At 37.1% G+C, this 25,745-nt stretch overlaps 1 protein-coding gene across 1 annotated transcript in view; it reads right to left on the reverse strand.

The window, feature by feature from the left end:
* The window catches only part of LOC131427127 (inactivation-no-after-potential D protein), a 1,657,698-nt gene that overhangs the window by 1,362,092 nt on the left and 269,861 nt on the right, over positions 1 to 25,745 (reverse strand). Inside the window, exon 4 of the mRNA XM_058590062.1 lies at positions 15,665 to 15,747. Within this exon, the coding sequence (XP_058446045.1) occupies positions 15,665 to 15,747 (83 nt within the window). The remainder of the gene's footprint in view (positions 1 to 15,664; positions 15,748 to 25,745) is intronic.

Raw genomic sequence — 25,745 nt, forward strand, 5'->3', positions numbered from 1 at the left:
GACCGATACCTTACATCCAAACATCTTCTCTGTGCATCAAACACTAGTCCTCTCTCTTTATACCTATTTCTCCGATCAAGCAATGAGTAGGAGAGTGTATTTATAATCGCTTGTCACCTTCTTTAATGGTGCCAGTCGCTGGCTGAACATCGTCAGCGACAGACCCCTATGAAGGTTGTATTGATTGTCTGGCCTATTCTGGCTTATCAAGTTGCTACCTAAATATGAAAAACAACAAACATAGGAAATCAATAAAACATTCCATATTACTATTCATAAGTATCCTAGCGAAATGAGCTACATGTTATAACACAGTAAAATGATTCACCAGACCTATTATTTGAAAGCTTTTTCCTTCCAACAGACTTAGAACTGATACACTGATGAAGATTGCAAAAAACATACCGAAATACTACTATCTGTAAGCAAAGTCTTGGTATTCTATTCCTTTTGTGAAATTTGACCTTCTGTCTCAACCGACTTCGCAGTCAATTCACAGCGTTAAGATCCATGAATCAGATTGGCTGGTGATACGATCTTACTGACACTTACTGTCTGTTAACTAAGAGCGTGGTCACTGTTGTGAGAGAATGAAAAGACTCAACATGGAAATACTTTTGAATATTGTTTCATTAGATAAAAAACTTGCATGCAAATACATTAACAGCAAGTCCAATCTCCTTCAGCGTTAATAATGGCTTGACACCTTCGAGGCATACTTTAAGCGAGATTTTGCATGTATTCTTCTGAAAACGACCCCCAAATTTGTGACTTCGGCGAACAAGCTGTTTCAAATTTTGTGGTCGGCTTTTCCCAATCTTCATTTTCATTTGAGCCCAAACGTTTTCAATTGGATTGATATCGGCCGACTGAGAGGGCCAATCCAAGGACACGACCCCATTTTGCTCCATCCAAGACGTTTTTGCACATGTTTTTTACTCAACATCGGTTTTGGCAAAGTACTTCGAAATTTGAAATTATTAGCTAATAGTCAACAAGTTTTCTTGGAAACTCCGTTCTGAGGTTCATGAATTATTATTTATTCAAGAGTACAAGAATCAATCTTAAATCAAGAAGTTCAATAGCAGGTCCACAAAACGGGCCTTAACGCTAACATCTTTCATTTGAATTTATTTTAATTCAATTCTAATTACGATTTTAAGACGATTTCAGGATTCGGCGCAATGCTCCTTCCGTTGAAATGGCATTCGTCGAAACGGCTTTCGGCGAAATGACCTTGAACCGTTTAGCCCTACCCCTCCTTTTTTGGTCAATTTTGAAGCACCTTCGCGTAAAGTTAATGTCGAATTCTTCAGACACAGGCTACAAATCACTTTTTCGTCTTTTTCTAACAATAAACCGATAGAATCACGATTTGGAAAGTGGTCGACATTTTGCACCTCTTTAAAACCATTCACCTGTTTCGACTTTTTCGTGTAGTTCGCCACGGCAGCTTGGGTCATTTTGGGACCTTTCGGGTGCAAGTACAAAAAAATACTTCGAAGCGCGTAGCGTACGCGTAAACAATAATCAGCTGATTTATTCTCGCATTGCATCAAGGACACTATTGCCCTCTGTGTTAAAATAATATATCACATCATTCCACTTTACCGATCATGAGTAATCGTGACCACGCTCTTATGTAACAGACTGTAGAATTCTTGCAGGTTAGAGCTTGGACATACGACAACTTGCTTGTTAGACCAGCGTCCTGTGCATTGAACCGCCAACTCGAGCTAATACCTGTGTCTGTTACTATTTCTCTATAGAAAGGTATTAGAATTGCTGGAAAAACCGACTATCGAACGGAGCCTCGAAGACCCATAGTGTTTTATATCAATTGACTCAGCTCGGCGAGATCGAAAATGTATGTGAGTGTATTTATGTGTGTATGTATGTGTGTGTGTGTGTATTTATGTGGACCTCTTAAAAAAATTTTCAACGCGTAATTTTCTCAGAGATGGCGAACCCGATTTCAACAAGATTATGTATTATGACTGCAGTCAGGTTCAGGAGATTTGGTGATATAAGTGACATAACGAATAAAACGCGGTATTATTCAACCGCGCAAATTTCTCGGAGATGGCTGAACCGATTTCAACAAACCTAGGCCCGTTTGAAGCTACTGTTGGGTCATTGATTAAGTTTAAAGATCAAATGGCTGTGACTACTGGTTCCGGAGATATGATGCTATAAATGACGTAACCGACAAAACACATTATTTTGCTACCGTGAAATTTTGTCAGAGATAACTGAACCAATTTTAACAAGCTTAGGCTCGTTTCAAAGTTACTACTGGGCCATTGATTAAGTTTGAAGATCGAATGAATGCTAACATTAAGGGATCACCTCGTAAAGCAATAGTGTAGTGCTCAAAAGTGCTAAATCGGATATGGGTAAGAGGTGCTGCCCGTCTGATAATTATCAATCTTTTGTTTATAATTTTTTTTTATTCAGGCCAACTTGCGTACAAGCTCTACGTGGCCGATTGAGCCATGGTTTTATTATATAAAATAAATTTTTAACCGTTGGATCTCGTTGTCACCCTTTTTGTAGGAGGAGATGAGCTTCCATTTTTAGCTTGCGATGATTGAGGGGTACTTTGTTTGTGGCTGGTCGCGTGCTCCATTGCCGCATCGGTGGAATCGTTGTTGGTTTCCGTTTTTTCTTCGTTTCCCTTGTGATTCGCAGTCTTGGGTTCGTTGTTAGTTGCTGTAGACGCGCCTTGTTGTGCATGAATTGCAGTTGCTGGTTGGTTTGATGATGCAATAAGAGTACTGCGCTCACTACTTTCCGTTGTTGGGCAATTGTCCTTGTTTTTGTTAGAAGATGTCCCTTTCGCAGTTTCGGTGCAAGGTTTGCCGTAGTGTGCAGGTTGTTCACAAAACTGACATGTAACCAGTTGATTTTCATACGTAATCAGCGTTTTACACGGATGTATCCCGTCTTCATCACAAATGATGTAAGATGGAATTGCTTTACGTAGTTGCATACGTACCACTCGCACGCCATTCCGGATACCCGGAAAAAAATTCCGCCATACTTACCTTTCGATGGAACGAACTTCACCGTACTGCGACATACTTTCCCGAACGAACTGATTGCTGGTTTGCGAGGGAAGGTCATGCACGCGTACTCCTATGGCCTTGTTCACCACGTACACAGGGATTTTATATTTAACATTATCATGATCAACACTGTGCACACCGTTATTAACCGAAGCAAATGCAATGGCATCTCTTTCACGTTTGAACATAATGTACACACAGTCAGACGCCTCGTTGAATTGAAATTCACTTACATCATTAACGTTTAGATGCATTCGTTTATTAAGCAAGATTTCAATTTCGGTTGCTGCTGGTCTAACTTTGCAGCACTTGAAATCAATGCAAATTGAATTTGGTCTTGCAGGCCAAGTTTCAGGCTTTGTTAAATCGTATTTGCCCATTTCGCACACTCTATTGTTCACTATACTCTATTGTCTCTGTTTCTATCGTCTTGACCGTAAGCAATTTTCGACTGTGTTGGATGAGATGCGAGCACGAACTGAATTTGCGAGCTTGAAAATTCACCAAGAGGTTTCCGAAATCGTTTTTATGCCAAAAGTCCTAGAATTGCATGAAACGTCGAAATTAAGTGTCACCTAAAAAAAAATTTTTTTTTTGAGAAAATCGACTTGACATTTTTTTTTGATTAAGAATGGTTTTGTCTTTCTCTATACAACGGTATTAGAATTGCTGGAGACCCATAGTGTTATATACTATTTGACGAAATCGGAAAATGTCTGCGTGTGTATGTGTGCAGGCGGAAATTTTTGTCGGGATGATACTAAATCTCGACGTTTCGTGCAATGCTAAGAATTTTGGCATCAAAACTTTCATCAAAACAAACAACTCTTTGGGATACATTTATGCCCCATAGAAAGACCGATATGTAGATTTTTGTTTGTTGTTGAACACTGTTTGATATAATTCCCTTGAATGCAGACAGTCAGCAGGAGTAGCTGTGAAATTAACGGTGTACTTGCTCAGTGGAATATGCTTCTCAGTGATACAACATGTTGAATTTCTTCGTTGTTCAACGCTGTTGATGACACTTTTCTTAAAGAGCGAACACCAGTTGAATTATGCAGGAAATAGTTTAACTCTCTCGACGAGGATGGTGGTCTGCGAATTGCATTCATGAATTAACATATACTGATGCTAGCAAACGTGTCAGAGTATAGTTATGCAATCCAACTGGTACAAGAAGAAGAGGAGCGCAGCGAGCAAGGTGGATCGATCAAGTGGAGAGTGATCTCCAAAGCATTCGTGTCTTGAGAGGCTGGTGACGAGCAATCATGGACCGAGTTATGTGCAGACGTATTCTTAATACAGCACAGGACACCCCAGGACTATAACTGTTAGGTAAGGTAAGTATAGGTATGCGAAGATTCGGTTGATTTTGGTTTTGTGTTTGGCCCTATTTTTTCACTATTTGAGCGTTGTTTACGTTCTGTTTAGGAAAAAATTAAAAAAAGAAGTAAATAATTAAAAAAAGAAGAACATAGCATGCCACTAGATACCTGTAGTATTACGAATCGAACATCTTAACCAGTTTCGAATTGTTTTTCCTCCAATTCGAAACTGATAAAGATGTTCGATTCGTAGAATAAGATGCCGTTCTGGGAGAGTTGCCGCATTTTTGAGTTTGTAGTAACAGAAGTGCTCTAGAGTTTCGAAGGTCGTTGTGAATGCACCTTGTGCAGAAACACGAAGTGGTCGGGTTTCAAGCTGGCTGGAAGACTGAAGATATCGAAAACAACTGACTGAAGGTGTTGAAAACGACAGTTTTCTGATAGCTAAAATCCTACAAAGAAACCCTTGGACAAGAATCAGCGAATCTACGAAACCACTGATGCCAAGGTACAACTTCAACTTTCAAACGGAATGTAACATCCTTGCCCGAGATCGGTTTAAATCAGGAGTTTTCAAACTATTTTGGGTCATGGACCCCTTTACTAAAATTAACTTAGGCCACAGACCCCATTTGACAAATTCCTTTGAAAATTGAATTTCTTACTTTTTAAATATTGATGTAAAGTACTTACCAATTTCTGTGGGTGGTCAAATGAACACAACTTTTTAGCGTAAATATTTCAAATAACAACTTATATCAAATAATAGGGGGTCGATTTCTAGATCTCGTCGATCCCCATAGTCAGTTTTTGTTTACGTCGACCCCCGCAAAAAGGATATCGACCACAAGGGGTCTATATCGACCACTTTGGTTTAAACCGTACGGCTAGTACACATCCAAACCAGCACATGAATCAGAATTCCGTTACCAAACAGCGTCCAAGGTTCACATATGACCATGTTTCAACGAAACCGAAGGATTTTACCTCGGTACTGTGTCGAGAAGATTTAGGTTCGTGTTTGTTGTCAAATTTTCGAAGAAGGCAAATTGCCAAACGAATCGCAGTTGTAATCAGAAAACGGAACCATTCGTCATATGACAATGACATTCCAAATTTACAACGAAGAATGCCTAAAAAACGTGTATTACTGATTATCCTCCCGCTTAGAGACACTAATCCTAGGTGAAGTGGTATGCGCCAACAATTTTATCCGCAAACGGAAATTCGGAAAATTGAAAAATACTGGGCAATCGGAAGCAGCGACTTTGACTAAGCGGCGGGACAGTCGAGGACATCCATTAATGCAGGCAATATGGAAGAAATGTGGGAGAATATACCGATCCGTTTCCACTGTGCGGGCGCTGAAGAACTTAATGAAGAGAAAGGTTCGAGATTTCGTTCTATCTGGAGAAATGTAACTGTTGCAACTTAGAAGTTTTACTGTACTGTAAAGCAAATAAGGGGTGGAAATAAGCAAAGTTTTTGATTCACAGTGAATCAAAATAGTTAGTATTATTATTTCATATCACATATTTACTGTAGATATTATAATGAATTCTGCAACGATTGATTTTTGATAAAATAAATTTTGATTTTACTTAGAATATATAAATGTCTTCATCGTTATCAGTATTACTGTCTGATTCGGAATCAACATTTCAACAAAGTTTGGTTCGTTTTAATGCTACTCTGTGTTCATCAAACAGGTTAGAAATTCAGATGGCTATCCTGTTTCCTGATTTATTTGAAATTTATTCAGCAATACCGTCGTTTTGGAGTGATACCATCAATAAAAACAGCTAATAATATTAACTTACATGCTGCGATGAATAATAATTATAATCATAAGAAAAACATGTCCAATCACAAAGCATGCTATGGAGTTGATTAATATTACCCTATTTAGCTTGAATATCATACACAGAAGTAACAGGAGTGCAGAATTTGACTACGCCAATTCAAACGCACCATTCACGCTGCGTCAAATGCTGCGCTCCAGTTACTTCTTTAAATCAAATTCATGTCAAATGGCGTTTCATTGGGTTTAATTTAGATAGTGCGTGAACATCATCATCAGCATCAGCATCAACAAAATCTTTTGTCGCTATAATCACTATTTGGTGTAGTATATTTTTTACTAATTTTGCATTGCGTATTGATTTTGCGCAGCAAAAAACTGTACAATTAACATTATCAATCCGATTAATCCGATCCAATCTGATTAATTTCATAAAATCTTCATCTAGCATTAATTTCCTTTCATCTAGTATTCATTTTACTGCAACTAAACAACAGGTTGCGAAATCGAATACGGTTTGTATCAAAGGAGAGCATGTGTTGAAACTTCGTAAACCGTTCCGTAACCGGTATTTTTCCCAACTCTGGTGATAAAAAACTGTCGAACAAGCATTCCTGAAAGTTACAAATTGATAATTTTTACCGATTCGAGCATTCTCATGCATATAAATTGACAAAAGTCATTGATGTGCAAACTCCTTTAATATTCCTTATCACCCATCACTAAACTTCCCTAAGATGCAAAATTTGCAATTTTCCACAATTTTAAAAGTCTCATTGACACGCGTTATGCTCAGTTAAAAATTACTGTCCGATTACTGTTGTCACTAATTTTCGCACCCCTCATTGGGATCAACGATTTTAGATGTAAATCAATCGGCACTCATGTCTGATCTTGCTCATATGTGATTTTCTTCCAAAATACTCAAAGCTTATCGAATTGTCCAGTAATTTGATCTTACAGAAATCAGTGATAATAGTAGCTCAAAATCACCACCGATCAGTATTGATTTTGATCGATGTGATTCAAAGATCACTGATCAACTGATCTTTAAAAAAATAGATCAGTAACGATCTTTATTGGAAAAGATCACAATCTTTGCTAGTGATTACGTTTTAATGATTGTGTGCTCTTGATTTTCGACTTAGAATGGGATAACCGGATAAAATCTTAGTCGGTACTTTCAGAGCAAATGTGTTGATTTTTGCATGGAGATTTTCTACGTGTTTCTCTCGACTGCGGGATTCATTCCACATATTGAATGTTATGTATTTTATCGAACAGATTCAAAGTAGTTTGCTGTATTAATTAAACGTATGCGCTTGCAGTCCACTTTTAACCTACATGTTGTTTGAGATCTAAAAGATTTTTTGGATATTGATGACGAACCTTTTATTTTAATGTAATTGTATAGAATTCAGATATTTTTATCTTGATGAATTAGGTTCGATAATATATGCAAATTAAAATATTTTTTGGAATCCAAACTCATAAAAGTGTCAAAAATTACTTCAATTATTGGTATTTTCAGGTTTAAAAAGTAGTCAGACTATAAATATAGTAATTACTAACGTGATTACTATATTTAATTCTAGATCATATTTGAATGATTGTTCATGTACCACGCAAACAATTTTAAATAAATTTTATGGTGGTGTTGAGTAAGATCGCATCAGGATTTTCAAAAAAAAACTTTAGAATGATTGAATAGTTACATCTATTTTTCCCTGCTTTTGAAACCCTAATTATTAACAATTGAGCCGTACGCCAAGTAATTGAACAAGTCTCAGAAAACACAACTGCCAAAAACTGTAGGGTTTAATATTATTACAAAATTGTATGAATATTACATTGTGAACGGGGACTTGTCGGAGAGTTAATTAGCACAAGTTGCTACACTTGTTCTCATGTGAATGGACCACTCGAACTACGTTCTAGACTAAATGCGCTGAGAACGAACGATGCATTGTACATCCATTTCTGCCACGGTACTTAAGGTCTGAGGACAGAGGGCCACGTGTTGACTTTTAAATCGACCACGTGGCTCGCTCAATTCCCTTTGCGCATCGTATTTCTCTTGTACTCTCTCGTATATGAGCAAACTGTACCGGGTTACCAGCATACATTTTATTATTTTGATGAGAAGTTTTATCATATTAATCTATCGTATGGTTTGGACATTACATGGATTCCAATGAACAATGAAAAAATATTCAACTTTCACAAAGATTGAATCTGTGTGTTTGGCAGCCTTGTCGTGTTGTATTTTTTCTGACTGAAGAACTACTGAATATTGGAACGCTCGGAAATGCATACCTCTACTTGTTCATCGAATATCTCGGCTTTGAAGGCATGTATTGTAAATCTACCGTGACAAAGTCTAGATAATTTAAATAAGATGCGATAAGTACATAAAAACATATATATTATCGCGATACAAATAAAGTCTTGTATTTTTCTGTGAAACAAAGACAGTTTCAATGCATCCACCATTTTTTTTGCTTTGGTTTCCTGATAGCATTATGAAAAAGGAGAGAGAAATAAATTTATATAAGTATTGACGGCTTTCTCAGTCCCAAATCAAACGGTCAACGGCAAACGATTTAATTCTTAAACAGTTTAACAATTTTAAACGGCTTTAATTGCTTCGCGGATATTTGCATTTGGTAGTCGATAATTAGTGGGACACGTGATCCACAATCATTTTGCTCTCTGTTGTGACTCTTTTTCGGCGACTAGTGATAGCTTTAATTGTGTGTAAAATGCCTGTGTAGATAGTGTTGAGTCCGTCTACATCGGTACGGTGATTGATGGTATTGGCTGTGTTTGTAATATGGCACATCTCTAGTATGGGTAGAGATGACGATCGGTAGGCTCTGTCGATGATTTTGGCTTGCACTGTATTAAACGTGTGATTGTGTTGAATCATATGTTGGATTAGGGTAGTTTTTTCCCCAAGACTGTTCATCTGTTCATCGTTGCTGTTTTTACCAGCGTCTCTCATTTATGTTGCTGTTATGCCCATAGAGCCTTGTTTTTAGTTGATTTCTTGTCATACCGAAATAGCACATATTACAGTCTTCACATGATATACTGTAAATAACGTTTGATTGAAGCATGGGGTCTATTGGATATTTGGTGCTAGGAAGAATGCGGGCAATGGTTTTGATTGGTTTTTGAGTTATTTTGACTTGAGGATAATCTGCTTTGAGAATGCTGGCTATTGTCGTACTTAGAGAAGGAATATGTGGTAGTGATCTGTAGGTAAAATCTATGTTGTTGTTTATGCTGGAGCTGTTGCTTGATGGAGTGTCAGTTATCCGTTTTATGTTGTTAGGGCTATTGTTGCGAGTCATAAGCCTGTTTATTAGTGATGTTGGATAGTTGTTGGTGCGAAGATGATGGAAGATTACATTGCGCTGGAAATTATGGTTGCGCTGGAAAACTTGAATATAGTGTTTTTCTTGAAAGCGAAAATAGCTACTTTTTACACAAAACTCGACCAGTTCGAGAAAAAGGTCTAAGTTTATGTTGGTGTGGTTGGTGTTGGTGCATTCCAATTCATTATGATATCGTGTGTGATTTGTTTAATCGGTATATTTGTGAACAATGAGACTACATCGAAGGAGACAAGAATATAGTTTGGCGGTAAGGTAATTTGATTAATGTAGTTAACGAATTGGAAGCTGTCAGAGATATTGTACTCACTCTTCACTGATTTCTGTAGAATGTTGGCTAAGTATTTCGATAGTTGGTAGGTCGGCGCCGTGATGTTTGGAACTACCTGTCTGAGTGGCAGATTAGGTTTATGAGCTTTGGGCTGTCCATATATACGGGGGCATATCGATGTTGTTGATTTTAGCAGTTTTACTGTTCCAGTGTCTATTAATTTTAAGTTATGCAATCTGGTGATCAGCATATTATTCTGTCTCTGAATCGATGGTGTGGGGTCTTTTGGTACGAATTTGTATGTTGGGTCCTCCAGCAATATGGTCATCTTCTGGTCGTATTCGTCTTTGTACATTATTACGGTACGGTTACCTTTATCAGCCTGGAGGATTAGGATGTTTTGGTTCTCAGTTAAGAACTTGGTAGTGGTGGTGGATGCGTGTTGACAAAAATTATAAAGCGGGGTTTGATGGTGGTTGTATTTTGATTTAGAAATATAGTTCTGAATTTGTGTTGCAATTTGACATCTGTTACGATCCTGGAGTGTACTATCTGGAGAAAGCCGTAGTATGGATTCGATATCAGCTAGCATATGGTATAATGAAACTTCGGTGATATTTGTAACTGGTAGGGAGAATTTAGGTCCGAGGCTGAACAGTGTCATGGTGTCTGATGGAATTGTTACTGTGGTGGCATTGAGTATTGCTTTATGGTTGAACGTAGGCGCACCCTTGTCAGGTGTATGAGTTTTTTCAAGCAATTTCGCAAGTTTACCGTTGGTTCTACGTTGCTGTGTTTCTTTTCGATGTTTGAACGACTCATTTTGCGTTGCTATAAACCGTGATGCAATGTCGCTGTTTGTTGAATGTACAAGTTTTTGTTGTATTTGATTTAATTGTCGTTCTAAGCATCCAATTTTGTAAATGTGTGTTGAATTTCTACATTTAGAATGGCTTTCTTGAAACGATCTGTGATCCTTTGAAGTTTATTTGTATATGGACTGCGTTCCTCAAGCAGTGGATGAATGCACTTAAGTGAGTTCACTATATGAGCTGGGAAAATACCTGTTTAGAGACACTGTATTAAAAAAATTTTTCGTACTATCATGTTACACTCCTTTTTGTTAATCTGCGCATATGTTTTGAACAGTTGCACTGTATCATGACCAAAATTGTTTTCAATTAGTATAAAGAAGCCGTTGTGTATGTAAGCCATATTGAGGTTATGTATGATGGTTGTAACGACAGGAAGATGAATTTATATAAGTATTGTAGGCTTTCTCAGTCCCAAATCACTAGGCAAACGAATTAATTCTTAAATTGCCCGACGTTTCGGCCGTTTTTGATGCCCTTTTTCAAGGGAAACTGTAAAGTTGTGTTTTTATTATTGTCGAAAAGAAGGTACAAAAAAGTTACATGAATACAAATACTACAAACATATTTCAAACTCACTGTAGTCAATTCGTTTTTGTCGAGTATGTTGATTGCCAACGGTAAGAGGTTTAACAATTTTAAACGGCTTTAATTGATTCGCGGATATTTGCATTTGGTAGTCGATAACAGTCACAGACTTTCTGGGTGTACACTTGCTTGACAACGGTCAGTAGAAATTTGGTGAACAAACTGGTGTTGCTTGTGTGCTTAGTGAGACACGTGATCCACAATCATTTTGCTCTCTGTTGTGACTCTTTTTCGGCGACTAGTGGTAGTTTTAATTGTGTGTAAAATGCCTGTGTAGATAGTGTTGAGTCCGTCTACATCGGTACGGTGATTGGTAGTATTGGCTGTGTTTGTAATATGGCACATCTCTAGTATGGGTAGAGATGACGATCGGTAGGTTCTGTCGATGATTTTGGCTTGAGCTGTATTAAACGTGTGATTGTGTTGAATCATATGTTGGAAAGTGAGTTTAAAATATGTTTGTAGTATTTGTATTCATGTAACTTTTTTGTACCTTCTTTTGACAATAATAAAAACACAACTTTACAGTTTCCCTTGAAAAAGGGCATCAAAAAACGGCCGAAAGAAAGCCGTCAACACTTATATAAATTCATCTTCCAGTCGTTACAACCATCATACTTGAGAGAAATAAAATTGGCTCGATAAGGCTGCCAAACACACAGACATTCAATCTTTGTGAAAGTTAAATATTTTTTCATTGTTCATTGGAATCCATGTAGTGTCCAACCCATACGATAGATTAATGTGATAAAACTTCTCATCAAAATAATAAAATGTATGCTGGCAACCCGGTACAGTTTGCTCATATACGAGAGAGTACAAGAGAAATACGATGCGCAAAGGGAATTGAGCGAGCCACGTGGTCGATTTAAAACTCAACACGTGACCATCTGTCCTCAGACCTTAAATGCGCGAACAAGTTTTTGAGAGAGGCTAATGCTCTCCGCCTGCGCAAGATAAAGAGCGCAATAAAAAGAGCGCGTATGGATAAGGTCTGCTGCTACTCTGTGTAATATATAGTTCCCACCATTTAAAAACTAATCGCCATTTTAGTTCTATTACCCAATTTTTTAATTCACGGTGTTCGGTTTTCTGATTCACAATCGGAAATCTTGATTCACATTTTCCTGCACAAAATGGACTTATTTCCACCTCTGAAGCAAACATTAATGAACCTTTCAAAATTATTGAATCGCGAATTACATACTTTTTTCTAAGCTCCGGTATACCTTTAGTCAGGTTTTGGTCAAACAGGAAAATAATTAAAAAACCTGTTTTAATCCACCTAGTGGTGCAATGATGCCTTTCTCATGTACATATAATATTGTGGTATTCTATTCAAAAAAATCCTCTACGAGTTTTGAAAGAAACCAAGAGATTGTTTATGCAAAACATACAGAATAAAACAGTGCTTTGATTGCTGAAATTCAGGAACTCCGTATGGGACCGGAAGACCTTTCATTTGAATCAATGTTTGTGGAAATCGGTCAAACCATCGCTGAGAAAAGTGAGTGAGATCCATTTTGGTATATATGACCACAATTTCCGGTACTTCCGCAACCTGATACCGGGAACCAGGATAGCCGGAATCGGTTTGTTTAGTTGCCTACTGATAATGACTATCGATTTGTGTAGTTTTGAGAGCAGTTTAGAATTTTTTTTACGTTTTTTGTTTCGCCGATTTAAGAGACGGTGTACAACATTGAACACACTTTACCTTATACTTCCAGAACCGGAAGTAGGATACGGATGAAATTCAGGAATTCCGTATGGAACCGGAAGACCTTTCATTTGAATCTAAGTTTGTGGAAATCGGTCAAACCATCGCTGAGAAAAGTGAGTGAGATCCATTTTGGTATATATGACCACTATTTCCGATACTTCCGGAACCGGATACCGGGAACCAGGATAGCCGGAATCGGTTTGTTTAGTTGCCTACTGAAAATGACTATCGATTTGTGTAGTTTTGAGAGCAGTTTGGAAATTTTTTTACGTTTTTTGTTTCGCCGGTTTAAGTGACGGTGTACAACATTGAACACACTTTACCCTATAATTCCGGAACCGGAAGTAGGATCCGGATGAAATTCAGGAATTCCGTTTGGAACCGGAAGACCTTTCATTTGAAACTAAGTTTGTGGAAATCGGTCAAACCATCGCTGAGAAAAGTGAATGAGATCCATTTTGGTATATATGACCACTATTTCCGGTACTTCCGGAACCGGATACCGGGAACCAGGATAGCCGGAATCGGTTTGTTTAGTTGCCTACTGATAATGACTATCAATTTGTGTAGTTTTGAGACCAGTTTAGATATTTTTATACGTTTTTTGTTTCGCCGGTTTAAGTGACGGTGTACAACATTGAACACACTTTACCCTATAATTCCGGAACCGGAAGCAGGATCCCGATGAAATTCAGAATTCCATACGGGACCGGAAGACCTTTCATTTGAATCTAAGTTTGTGAAAATCGGTCAAACCATCGCTGAGAAAAGTGAGCGAGATCCATTTTGGTATATATGACCACTATTTTCGGTACTTCCGGAACCGAATACCGGGAACCAGGATAGCCGGAATCGGTTTGATTAGCTGCCTACTGATAATGGCTATCGATTTGCATAGTTTTGAGACCAGTTTAACAATTTTTTACGTTTTTTGTTTCGCCGGTTTAAGTGACGGTGTACAACATTGAACACACTTTACCCTATAATTCCGGAACCTGAAGTAGGATCCGGATGAAATTCAGGAATTCCGTATGGAACCGGAAGACCTTTCATTTGAATCTAAGCTTGTGAAAATCGGTCAAACCATCGCTGAGAAAAGTGAGTGAGATCCATTTTGGTATTTATGACCACTATTTTTGGTACTTCCGGAACCGGATACCGGGAACCAGGATAGCCGGAATCGGTTTGTTTAGTTGCCTACTGATAATGACTATCGATTTGTGTAGTTTTGAGAGCATTTTGGAAATTTTTTTACGTTTTTTGTTTCGCCGGTTTAAGTGACGGTGTACAACATTGAACACACTTTACCCTATAATTCCGGAACCGGAAGTAGGATCCGGATGAAATTCAGGAATTCCGTTTGGAACCGGAAGACCTTTCATTTGAAACTAAGTTTGTGGAAATCGGTCAAACCATCGCTGAGAAAAGTGAATGAGATCCATTTTGGTATATATGACCACTATTTCCGGTACTTCCGGAACCGGATACCGGGAACCAGGATAGCCGGAATCGGTTTGTTTAGTTGCCTACTGATAATGACTATCGATTTGTGTAGTTTTGAGACCAGTTTAGAAATTTTTTTACGTGTTTTGTTTCGCCGGTTTAAGTGACGGTGTACAACATTGAACACACTTTACCCTATAATTCCGGAACCGGAAGTAGGATCCGGATGAAATTCAGGAATTCCGTATGGGACCGGAAGACCTTTTATTTGAATCTAAGTTTGTGAAAATCGGTCAAACCATCACTGAGGAAAGTGAGTGAGATCCATTTTGGTATATATGACCACTATTTCCGGTACTTCCGGAACCGGATACCGGGAACCAGGATAGCTGGAATCGGTTTGTTTAGTTGCCTACTGATAATGACTATCGATTTGTGTAGTTTTGAGACCAGTTTAGAAATTTTTTTACGTTTTTTGTTTCGCCGGTTTAAGTGACGGTGTACAATATGTAACACACTTTACCCTATAATTCCGGAACCGGAAGTAGGATCCGGATGAAATTCAGGAATTTCGTATGGAACCGGAAGACCTTTCATTTGAATCTAAGTTTGTGAAAATCGGTCAAACCATCGCTGAGAAAAGTGAGTGAGATAGATAGATTAACTTTGTGAAATCCTCGTATAGTAAAATTTAGAAAATAATCCCAGGGGAGTATACTAAAGAAAGAAGTAGTCCTGCGTCAAAATATTGTTCACTAAGGCCAGGCAAAATCATAAATTACTTTATAATTTATGAACAAATTCTTGTAACACTAATACAAAACAATACATAAAAATAGGAATTTACAAGAATGTTGCTATCGGCTAAGTGTTATCGATATCTACATATGTTTTATTTTATTCGTTATCATAGGTCAACATCGAAAAGAAAACAACGAATTATTACGAGAATTTCAATAATTGAGTTGTTCAGAACATTTCCTAGCATTGCTAATCAGGAAGTTAGCTTATAGAACAATCATAGCAATTCCTCCTGTTTTTTGAGACTGTGTATGTTGATAACTTTCATATAAAAATTCATGAATTTAGGGCACTCGAAGCTAACGAAGATTTTCTAACTTGTTAACTCCAATTGCATGCTCTAAGCTTGATCCAAATTAATTTGTACTTACGGTTCCTCCTACAATACTGATTCCAAATGATTTGGCATCTTCTCTGGTAAGCACAACTTCTCTCTCCTTGCCCCAGTCGTTTTCTACAAAAAGATATATTACAGAACAAATGAATAGGAAAGAGGGGTGTCATTAATAACTGAGCATTTTCACCAATGATGGAACCAATATAATCTACTATACTACACCCAAACCTCCATTTACGTAATAATCGGGATTTCGTAAATCGAAATATGACGTAAAAAAAGTTTACGTTATTTGGAATTTTCAACGTAAAAAAAGTTTACTTAATTTGGAATTTTCAACGTAAAAATTTTTTTTTATGTATATGTATTATTAGATATGTATAATATATTGGATAGTTATGGAACGAAAATTATGAGTATTTACAGGAAAAGGATGTTCTAAGCAGCAACAATTTCCAAGATGGCGAATTCCGGTTTATTGATATTCCTTGAAAACTCTTACAATATGGGTATTTTCGGAACAGGTTTGATGAATAAATGTCGGAATACGATATTTGAGGTGATTCTGAATTCCAAGATGGCGACTTTCGGTTTATTGATATTCCTTGCAAACATTTACAATATGGGTGTTTTCGGAACGGGTTTGATGAGTACATGCTAGAAAACGATGTTTCAGGTGCTTCTGAATTCCAAGATGACGACATCCGGTTCACAGATATTCCTTGAAAACCTTTACAATATGGGTATTTTCGGATGGGGTTTGATGAGTACATGTTGGAAAACGATGTTTGAGGTGGTTCTGAATTCCAAGATGGCGACTTCTGGTTTATTGATATTCCTTGAAAATCTTTACAATATGGGTATTTTAAGAACGGATTTGACTAGTATACGGTATTACATTCCTGTAGTGGAATTTTACCTTTCTTCCAGGGCGAGGCTCAAACATACGGCAACAGGTTTGTAAGACCAGTGCCCTAAGCATTGAACCGCCAACCCGGGACAAAACGATGTTTGAGGTGGTTCTGAATTCCAAGATGGCGACTTTCGGTTTATTGATATTCCTTAAAAACCTTTACAATATGGGTCTATGTGGAACGGGTTTGATGAGTACATATTAGAAAACGATGTTTGAGGTGGTTCAGAATTCCAAGATGTCGACTTCCGGTTGATCGATATTCGTTACAAACCATTTTCGGGTTTGATGAGTACATATTAGAAAACGATGTTTGAGGTGGTCCTGAATTCCAATATGGTGACTTCCGGTTTATTGATATTCCTTGAAAACCCTAACAATATGGGGACTTTTGGAACGGGTTTGATGAGTACATGTTAGAAAACGATGTTTGAGGTGGTTCTGAATTCCAAGATGGCGACTTCCGGTTCATCGATATTCATTAGAAACCGTTTTCGGGTTTGATGAGTACATATTAGAAAACGATGTTTCAGGTGGTTCTGAATTATAATATGGTGACTTCCGGTTTATTGATATTCCTTGAAAACCGTTACAATATGGGTACTTTTGGAACGGGTTTGATGAGTACTTGTTAGAAAACGATGTTTGAAGTGGTTCTGAATTCCAAGATAGCGATTTACGGTTTACTGATATTCTTTGCAAACATTTACAATATAGGTATTTTTAGAACGGATTTGACGAGTACACGTTTGAAAATGATGAAGCGGTTCTGAATTCCTTAAAAACCATTACAATATGGGTGTTTTCGTTTTCCAACATGTACTCATCAAACCCGTTCCAAAAATACCCATATTGTAAAGGGTTTCAAGGGATATCAATAAACCGGAGGTCGTTATCTTGGAATTCAGAATCACCTCAAACATCGTTTTTCGACATTTACTCATCAAATCTGTTCCGAAAATACCTATATTACGTTATTTGAGATTTTGTTCGTAGAGAGAGTTACGTAAAAAGAGGTAACGTAAAAAAAGTTTACGTAAACGGAGGTTCGGGTGTATTTGCATGCATGCGATTTTGATATTGAGAACCTTAGAAAACTTAAATGCTTCTAAAAACCTAAGCGATTGCACTTTGTTGAACTTCTATGAGTAGTCTCTTTTGGAATCTGTTGAGGTTCAACAGGTGCACGCATTTCACAACTGAATGAAAATTAGGCTTCCTCACACCTTAACTCTAGTCGTGTGACTAACTAAGATTTTATTCATCAATGCAATCTCCTTCAAGAGCAATACAATACTTCTAACGCATCTCTACTTCTCGATGCCGTGTTTACAGAAGGATTTATCTTTTGCCTCAAAATAGGCTTTACACTCGGCAAATGCTTCCTCATTTGAGTTAAATTTCTTACCGGCGAGCATTTCTTTGAAATCAACTCATAGCCAGTAGTCACTTGGGTCAGGTCAGGTCTAGGTGTAATTGGATCAATTTAACCATCGACTTGAGAATAAATATATTGTCTACATAGGTTTTTTTATTCGATACATGAGGTCGATTTTCCTCGATTTTTTCATTCAAATGATCTAACAACGCTATGTAGTATTCGCTATTGATTGTATCTTTTCAGAGTCGAAGATTATACCATGTGCATCCTAAAATACCGATCCCATAACATTCCCAGCTGACTGTTGTGACTGGCTGGTCTGAAAATTTGTTTATAAATTAATAATTTGTTTTTTAGACAGAGCTTAGAATTTCGGTTTATAAGAGGATATAAACATTTAATATATTTATTACACTTTGCCTGGATTCCTTTAATGTGATCCTTGAAAGTGAGTTTTTTGTCATACGTTAAACATAAGTATTGAGAGAAGTTAAAATTCGATGTTTAATTTGCCGTTTGGCAAAATTGGCAACTCCACTACCCATTCCAGTAAACATGTCAAATCGATGAACCACATAATGTGAATTGCTTTTCAATTTGACATTTGGTTTAAGAAATGTTTCTGTCACAATGGCAATATGAATCTTGTGAACTTTGAGAAAATTATAAAATCCATCTTCACTCGATTTTAAAGATCGAGCATTCAAATTTAAAATATTCAAATAATTATTTAACATCACTGTTAAATTTTAAATTCATTATAATATTATTTGCAAATTGCCATCCAATTTCAAAAGCTTCAAAAATGATGAAGTCGAATTCATTCGGATGATCATTTGAAAAAGCTGATCTTGTAGGTGAACGCAAGGGGAGAGTCGCTTAACACAAACTATATTGTGCCTCTAAAAAAAACAAGTGATATACAGTGAGTCTTAGTGTGCCATGCTGTGCCCCATGAAACAGATACTTGTCAAAACTGAGCCCTTTGTGTGCCACAACTGTGCAACTGTATGAAAACGAAAGTGCCAATATTGATAAATGCACCAACGCATCGTGTTAATGTGTGATTGGCACATTGTTCTAAGCGTCCTCCCCTTGAGTGAACATTTTATTTTCCGTTATATCGCCTAAATCGACTTCGTTTAAAGAAGCGGATGGCATTGAAGGAATATTGGTAGGTAGATGTGTGTAACTGTAGGTGTAACTGTCAACTATTTCGAATGCACTTCAGTAGCGTTTTCTCTAAAGAAGTCCTCAACCGTCATTAACGTTCCTCGTCGTTCCACTATTGGACCTCACCCTCGTATCACGACGACCATGATTAATTCGGCTTGTTCCAGATTGAAATGTTCTACTATTGTTCGAAATTATGCAGAGATAAAATCACTCATGTCTTGTCTTTTCCCAACATGATTGTTTTGTCATAAATTCACGTTCCCATATTCCCCAATGAACTCAAATTTAATCCAATAGCTTATATCTGTTCCCTATAATTCACACGCATTGATCATGTCCATTCATGTCCGCACAGGAAAGTATCTGCTGAGTTTCTCCAACGACTGCTTCATCGATTCCATGTTGTGAATAATTAGCATTAAGTTTTTTGTCATTATTTTTCCTTAGGACACAATATGTTAGAAGAAAACAAATATACAATGAAGGGCAAGGACCTTTGCATTGCTTCCATCTACATTCCCCCAAGAACCTAAGTTAGGCACCACTGGCTCAGCGGTATCATGCAACTGCTTCCCCCACCAACGTTAGTTTCAGCAGACTTTAATTCTCACGGTACAAGACGAAGTTTTCTTCATAATGATAACATATCAGACGATCTATGATATTTGCGATTACTACAAAATACAACGTCCCGGGTTGGCGGTTCAATGCATAGGACGCTGGTCTTACAAGCCAGTTGTCGTATGTTCGAGCCCCGACCTGGAAGGGCTCTGTACACTAAGAATCGGCTGCGAAGTCTGTTGAAACAAAAAGGCCAAATTCCACAAAAGGAATGTAATGCCAAGACATTGCTTTGCTTACAAAATGACTGTTCTGCCACGGGTAAAATAACAGATTCCTGCACCACCAGCAAGACCAAGTGCGCTGGATTTTTCTATTTGTTAGACTTCGCTACGGTTGGACTGCATGTAGATGTTAATCCCTGATCTTCATGGTAGCGATCATCTAACTCTAACGGCGAATATGGTGAATGTGGGAGCAATTCTAAACTCAGTTCATCTGGTTTTGACATTGTTTTGATTGACTTGTCACACGATGCGTTGTCTCGATGAAACAAAAATGGTTTCTTTGTCATATGCGGTTGTTTCTTTCCAATTTCAGCCTTCACACGCTCCAATAACGCTATATATTATTCACTGTTAATGGTATTTCCTTTCTCAAGATATTAGATAAATATTACACCACACACATTCCAAAATACCGAGGCCATAACCTTTTCAGCTGATTGTTGTGCTTTGGACGAGGTTCGCCAGTTGCTGTCCACTCAGATGACGATCGTTTTGATTCCGGAGTGAAGGGATGAATCCAGGTCACATATCGACGCAAAAATTCTTGTTTGTTACGTTTTAAAATGGCCAAAACACTATCTCAGAATCATCAACACGTTCTCGTTTTTGGTCAACAGTAAGCAAACGCGACAGCCACTTTGAACGGAGCTTTTTCATAATCAATCGCTCATGCAATATAAGGCCAACACGTTTTTTTGATATCTATATCTTTTTGATATCTTTTTGATATGATAACTCACGCAACTTTACTACATTCAAAACGATTTTGTGGATTTTTTTTTGTTTTCTCTTGTTATCGCCTCATTTGAACATCCAGTGCGTTCTGCATCATCGGTGTTTCCACGACCACGTTTAAAGTCAGCAAACCAAAGTTTTATTGTTGTTTCTGATGAAGCGGAGTCTCCATAATACTTTTCAAGCCATTGCTTCGCTTGCACGGTAATTTTTTCATCAAAGAGCAGTGTAAAATAAAAACACGGCAATATTTTTGATTCATTGTTCTAAAACCTATTGCGCAGTTTCAAGTGTGGTGAGTTTGGTCACAAGAACCGAATGTTCCAACAATGAAAATTGTTCCAAAGCTAATAGAACATCTGAATGTACTTCAACTGATTTTAAATGCGTTAATTGTTTAAAAATGAACACGGAACGTAAAATGAATTTAGACACCAACCATCCAGCATTTAGCAAGCAGTGTCCTGTATATCTGAGATTTCTTGAAACGAAAAAGAACAACATTATGTCAATGGAATAGCAACTAATGGATGAGAGGCATTCAGATTTTCTTCTAATTATGATGATTCAGATTGTCTTCTAATTATTATGATTCAGATTGTCTTCTAATTATGTCGCATTGCGTCATCTTATAGAGGATAGACATCCTTCATTAGTTTTGCTCTCAGAAACACATATAGTTGATTCTGACGCTTTCGATCAGTTCAGTGTTCCGGGTTACACTGTTGCTTTTTGTTTGTCCCATTCCAGGCACACGGGTGGAGTTGCAATTTACGCCAGAGAATCAAATAAATTCAGCATTCAATCAAACGAAGCAGTTGGAAATAATTGGTTATGTTTCTGGAAATTTTAGAAAACTGGTGGGAGAGTTTCGTCGATTTTGGTAAACTAAATATTAATACTGGAGATTTTAATATTGATTAACTCAGTGATTAAGATTTGAATCAATTGAAACAATTAGCAGAATTCTTCAATTTGAAGCAAACTGTGAATGAATTTACAAGAATTCCGAGATACAGTAAAATATTGATAGATCTTGTGTATTCCAAATTTCGACGGTGTTTATTCAAATGTGGAATCCGATTGCAAGATTTCAGATCATGAAACAATTTCCGTAATGAGTAGCTCTAGAAATGAGGAAAATACGGTGAAAATCAAGTGTTGGAAAAACTATTCAAAGCAAACCCTATCTCGACTTGTATCAACAGCTGAGAGTTATGGAAAATTCTCAAACAGTTGATCAAACCTACACATAGTGCATCGAAAACCATAACTTTAATGGTATAGAAGAGTACACAGAACAAATTATATCTGAAAAGTTCAACAGTTATTTCATAAATAGTGTTCAACAGATCAATCAAAGTATTGAATTGGTAGGTGAACCTGTTGAAACAACACAGCCGATGAATAAGTATTGTAGACTTGATGAATTTCAACCAATCACTTTTGAACAATTGAAATATATTTGTTTTAATTTGAGAAACTCGACTGGTATTGACAATGTAAACTCAAAAGTGATACAGGATTGCTTTCATGTTATCGGACACGATCTACTGGATTTGGTAAATAAATCGTTGTACACGGGGCACGTGCCAAAAGTGTGGAAAGAATCTCTGGTGGTTCCTATCCCCAAGGTTACTGGAACGGATAAAGCCGAGGAGTACCGTCTCATTAACATGCTGTACACGCTGGAAAAAATTCTGGAACTTATTGTTAAAGATCAGCTGAATAACTATTTGAACTCTAACAGTTTGCTAATACCGGAACAATCGGGATATCGTAAGGGTCACTCTTGTAAAACCGCTTTGAACCTAGTATTGGCAAAATGGAAGGAGAAAATCGAAGCCAAAGAGTAATTTTGCTGTGTACTTGGATCTGAAGAAAGCCTTTGAAACAATTTCAATACCTTTATTGTTGCAGACATTACGGAGTTTTGGCATCGGGGGAATGGCACATGAATGGTTTGAAAACTATTTATGTGGTAGATCTCAAAAGACTGTTTTTAACGATGTAGTTCTAGTGCCTCAGGGAAGTGTGTTAAGTCCTACTCTATTTATTATGTATATTAATGATATGAAGCGAGTCTTACGTTTCTGTGATATAAATTTGTTTGCAGACGATACTGTTCTGTTCATTACGGCTAAAGATTTCAATGAAGCTTTTGCACATTTAAATGAGGATCTGAGTTTGCTGGATCGATGGTTAAAATTTAAGCAACTGAAACTAAATGTCGCGAAAACTAAATATATGGTTATTTCTTCGATTAGCACCGGTCATGACGCCAATGTGGAAAATGATGGTGAGACTATTGATCGCATTAGAGAAATGAAGTATCTTGGAGTCATAATTGATGAAAAGTTAACATTCAAATCTCATATTAATAACGTCATCAAGAAGATTGCCAAAGATTACAGCGACTGCAAAATAAGATCATGCGATTAATTTTAAAATGTAGTAGATATACCTCCTCAGATTTTCTACTGAACGCATTACAATGGCTTTCAAATAAAACAGACAATTTACTACTTAACCATGGTATTTATTTTCAAGATCTTAAATGGCATGCTGCCTCGATATTTGTGTGATCGAATTGAAAGAGGAACTGATTTGCATAGGTACAATACTAGAAACGCATCTGATGCTAGAACACCAAGCTTTTTGTTAGCCAGATCGCAAAACTCATTATTGTACAAGGGAATAAGTGTTTTCAATTCGATGCAAAGAAAAATCAAACGCGCGACGACATTGGTGGAGTTCAAAAAGTTATGTATTTCAGTCCGCTTTGTAAGCAAACATTTAGTTAGTTAGTTCAAATTTTTTAGATTTTTTTTATTTTTTTAAGTATTACGAAGATTGTATTGTTTTTGTTCGTATTTAGTTTCGGTTGGTATGTTGTTCGGTATGATGATGATTTTTAGTTTGTTTGAGTTAAAAATAATGAGCAGTCTACAAACGTTTGAGCCTCGCGCGCGAAGCAGATAGTGACTATTTGGAAAGCGAACAGGACTGGCTGGAGAGCCTTAGCCTTCAGTGTGTTAAGTTTGCTCTTGACCTTGACTGCAAGGTTTGATTAATAAATTAAGGAATAAATTCGGTAAACTGATTGGGATCGACAGTTGTTGATGGAATTGGGCTTGGCTCTGCTCATCCGCAGTCTCGTTACTCCATCGTAGCTGATGTGTGTAGCGATGAACTGGTCCGGCGGGAAGGGCCAGGTGAATTACTGTTTGATACTGGTAATAATACGGGTTCGATTCCTGATGTGATCAAGGATCTTCCCGGGTTGGAAATTTTCTTGATTAACCCTGGATAGTCAATCCGTAATATAAGAATCCATACCTGCTAGATTAATCAGATCGTTTTCTTTTGTGTACTCGTTAAGATATGTGCAAAAATATTAATTATCATTTAGATAACTCCTTCTGCTCACACCTTTGTAGGGGTATGAGGTGGGACCATCATCATCATCATTTTAATCCACCAAGTGGTGTAATGATGCTTCTCTCATATTACTCATAACATCATTAATATTATCGTGGAATTCGCAAAAACAACTGTTCATTGAATAGAAGTAGGAAAATTTATTCGGACTTAATTTAACAAATTCTATAAATCCTGTTTACCCTGTAGGTCCGGAACCAGAAATAGTATTCACAACAAATTTAGGAATACCGTATAAAATTGTAAGACTTTTCCTTTAAACCAAAACGTTTGTGAAAATCGATTTGGCCATTTTGAAGAATGTTTGGTAATTTAAGTTTTTAATCACAATTTGAAATTGGATTCAGATTTGAAATTGGATTCAGATGACCCGAATAGCCGCAGTTGGTTCGTTTGCCAGCAACCAATATGAAACGACATTGACATTTTTTTAATTTTACCCCGGATTTACATTCTTTTATTGTTTCGGTCGCACTTGACATAAAATTATCATATTTTACCAGCATCACACACTAGTAGGCGACATCCGTAACCGTTTCGTTTTCTTTATAGCGTGTACGAAACAGAACAAAGCACGCATCTTTCGTTTTGTGTTTTCTTCTTCCACCGTTCCACCATGTACCGGTGTGGTACATAATGTCATTCTATATGGCGATTTGAAAACTTTGACACTCATCACGCTGTAACTGCGGAATCGGAGATCGGATCCGGATTAAATTTCACAGTAGCTTTAAAGATAATTTTAAGACTAACAATTAGTCAGCCTTTCTCAAGGCTATACAAAGAGTGATATTCTAATATAATCATTATTTTTTAAGACTAAGAAATTAATCAGTCTTTTTTAAGGCTAGCCATTCAAAGAATTATTCTTCGAACTAATCAGTCTTTATCAAGACTTATCCAAACTAGGAGACTAATCGAAGACTAATTTAACCTAGTTAATTTATATGCGTCCAACCGAAAAGGCAAAAGGCCTAAGGCTAAAAATAATTCAATACGGAATAAATCAAAATCCGTTATTCAAAATTTTTCTAATAACATTCACGATCTTATAGAATCTGAATGTGAAAATAAAATATGCCGTCTAAAAATATTTACGAGATTCTTCCTGAATCCGATTGTAGCGACATAGAAGAAAATTCTTCTAAAATTCCCAAAATGGACGCTTGTCGTTCTGGGAAGAAACAACAATCTATGCCACCAGTGACGGTGATGATTTCCGACTTCAAAGCATTCCGTACTGAGCTTTCTACTTTTCTCCCGGAAGTAAAAGTCTCATTTCAAATCGGACGAAGAGGAGAATGTCGACTCTTGGTTGATGGATTGGAAGATTACGAACGTCTTATCCGATATTTGTTCGAGAAACTTCATAAAGTTTATTCATATGATATAAAATCAGATAGACCTTTAAGGTGAAATGTAGCGTCATAAAATGCGCGCAAAATTTTATCCGCTTCAGTTGAACGAACCGTCGCACAAAGCATATCATGAAAAACGGACACATAGAAACAAGAACTTTTTTCAATGATTGAGCGCAGTGGGATTACCTCTCGTTATTTTGGCTTGTAAATAAGACTGGACGTAATGGATTTTTCAATCCTTCACATTATCAATATATGCT

The sequence above is a fragment of the Malaya genurostris genome, chromosome 2, assembly GCF_030247185.1.
Source record: "Malaya genurostris strain Urasoe2022 chromosome 2, Malgen_1.1, whole genome shotgun sequence".
Taxonomy (NCBI): Eukaryota; Metazoa; Arthropoda; class Insecta; order Diptera; family Culicidae; genus Malaya; species Malaya genurostris.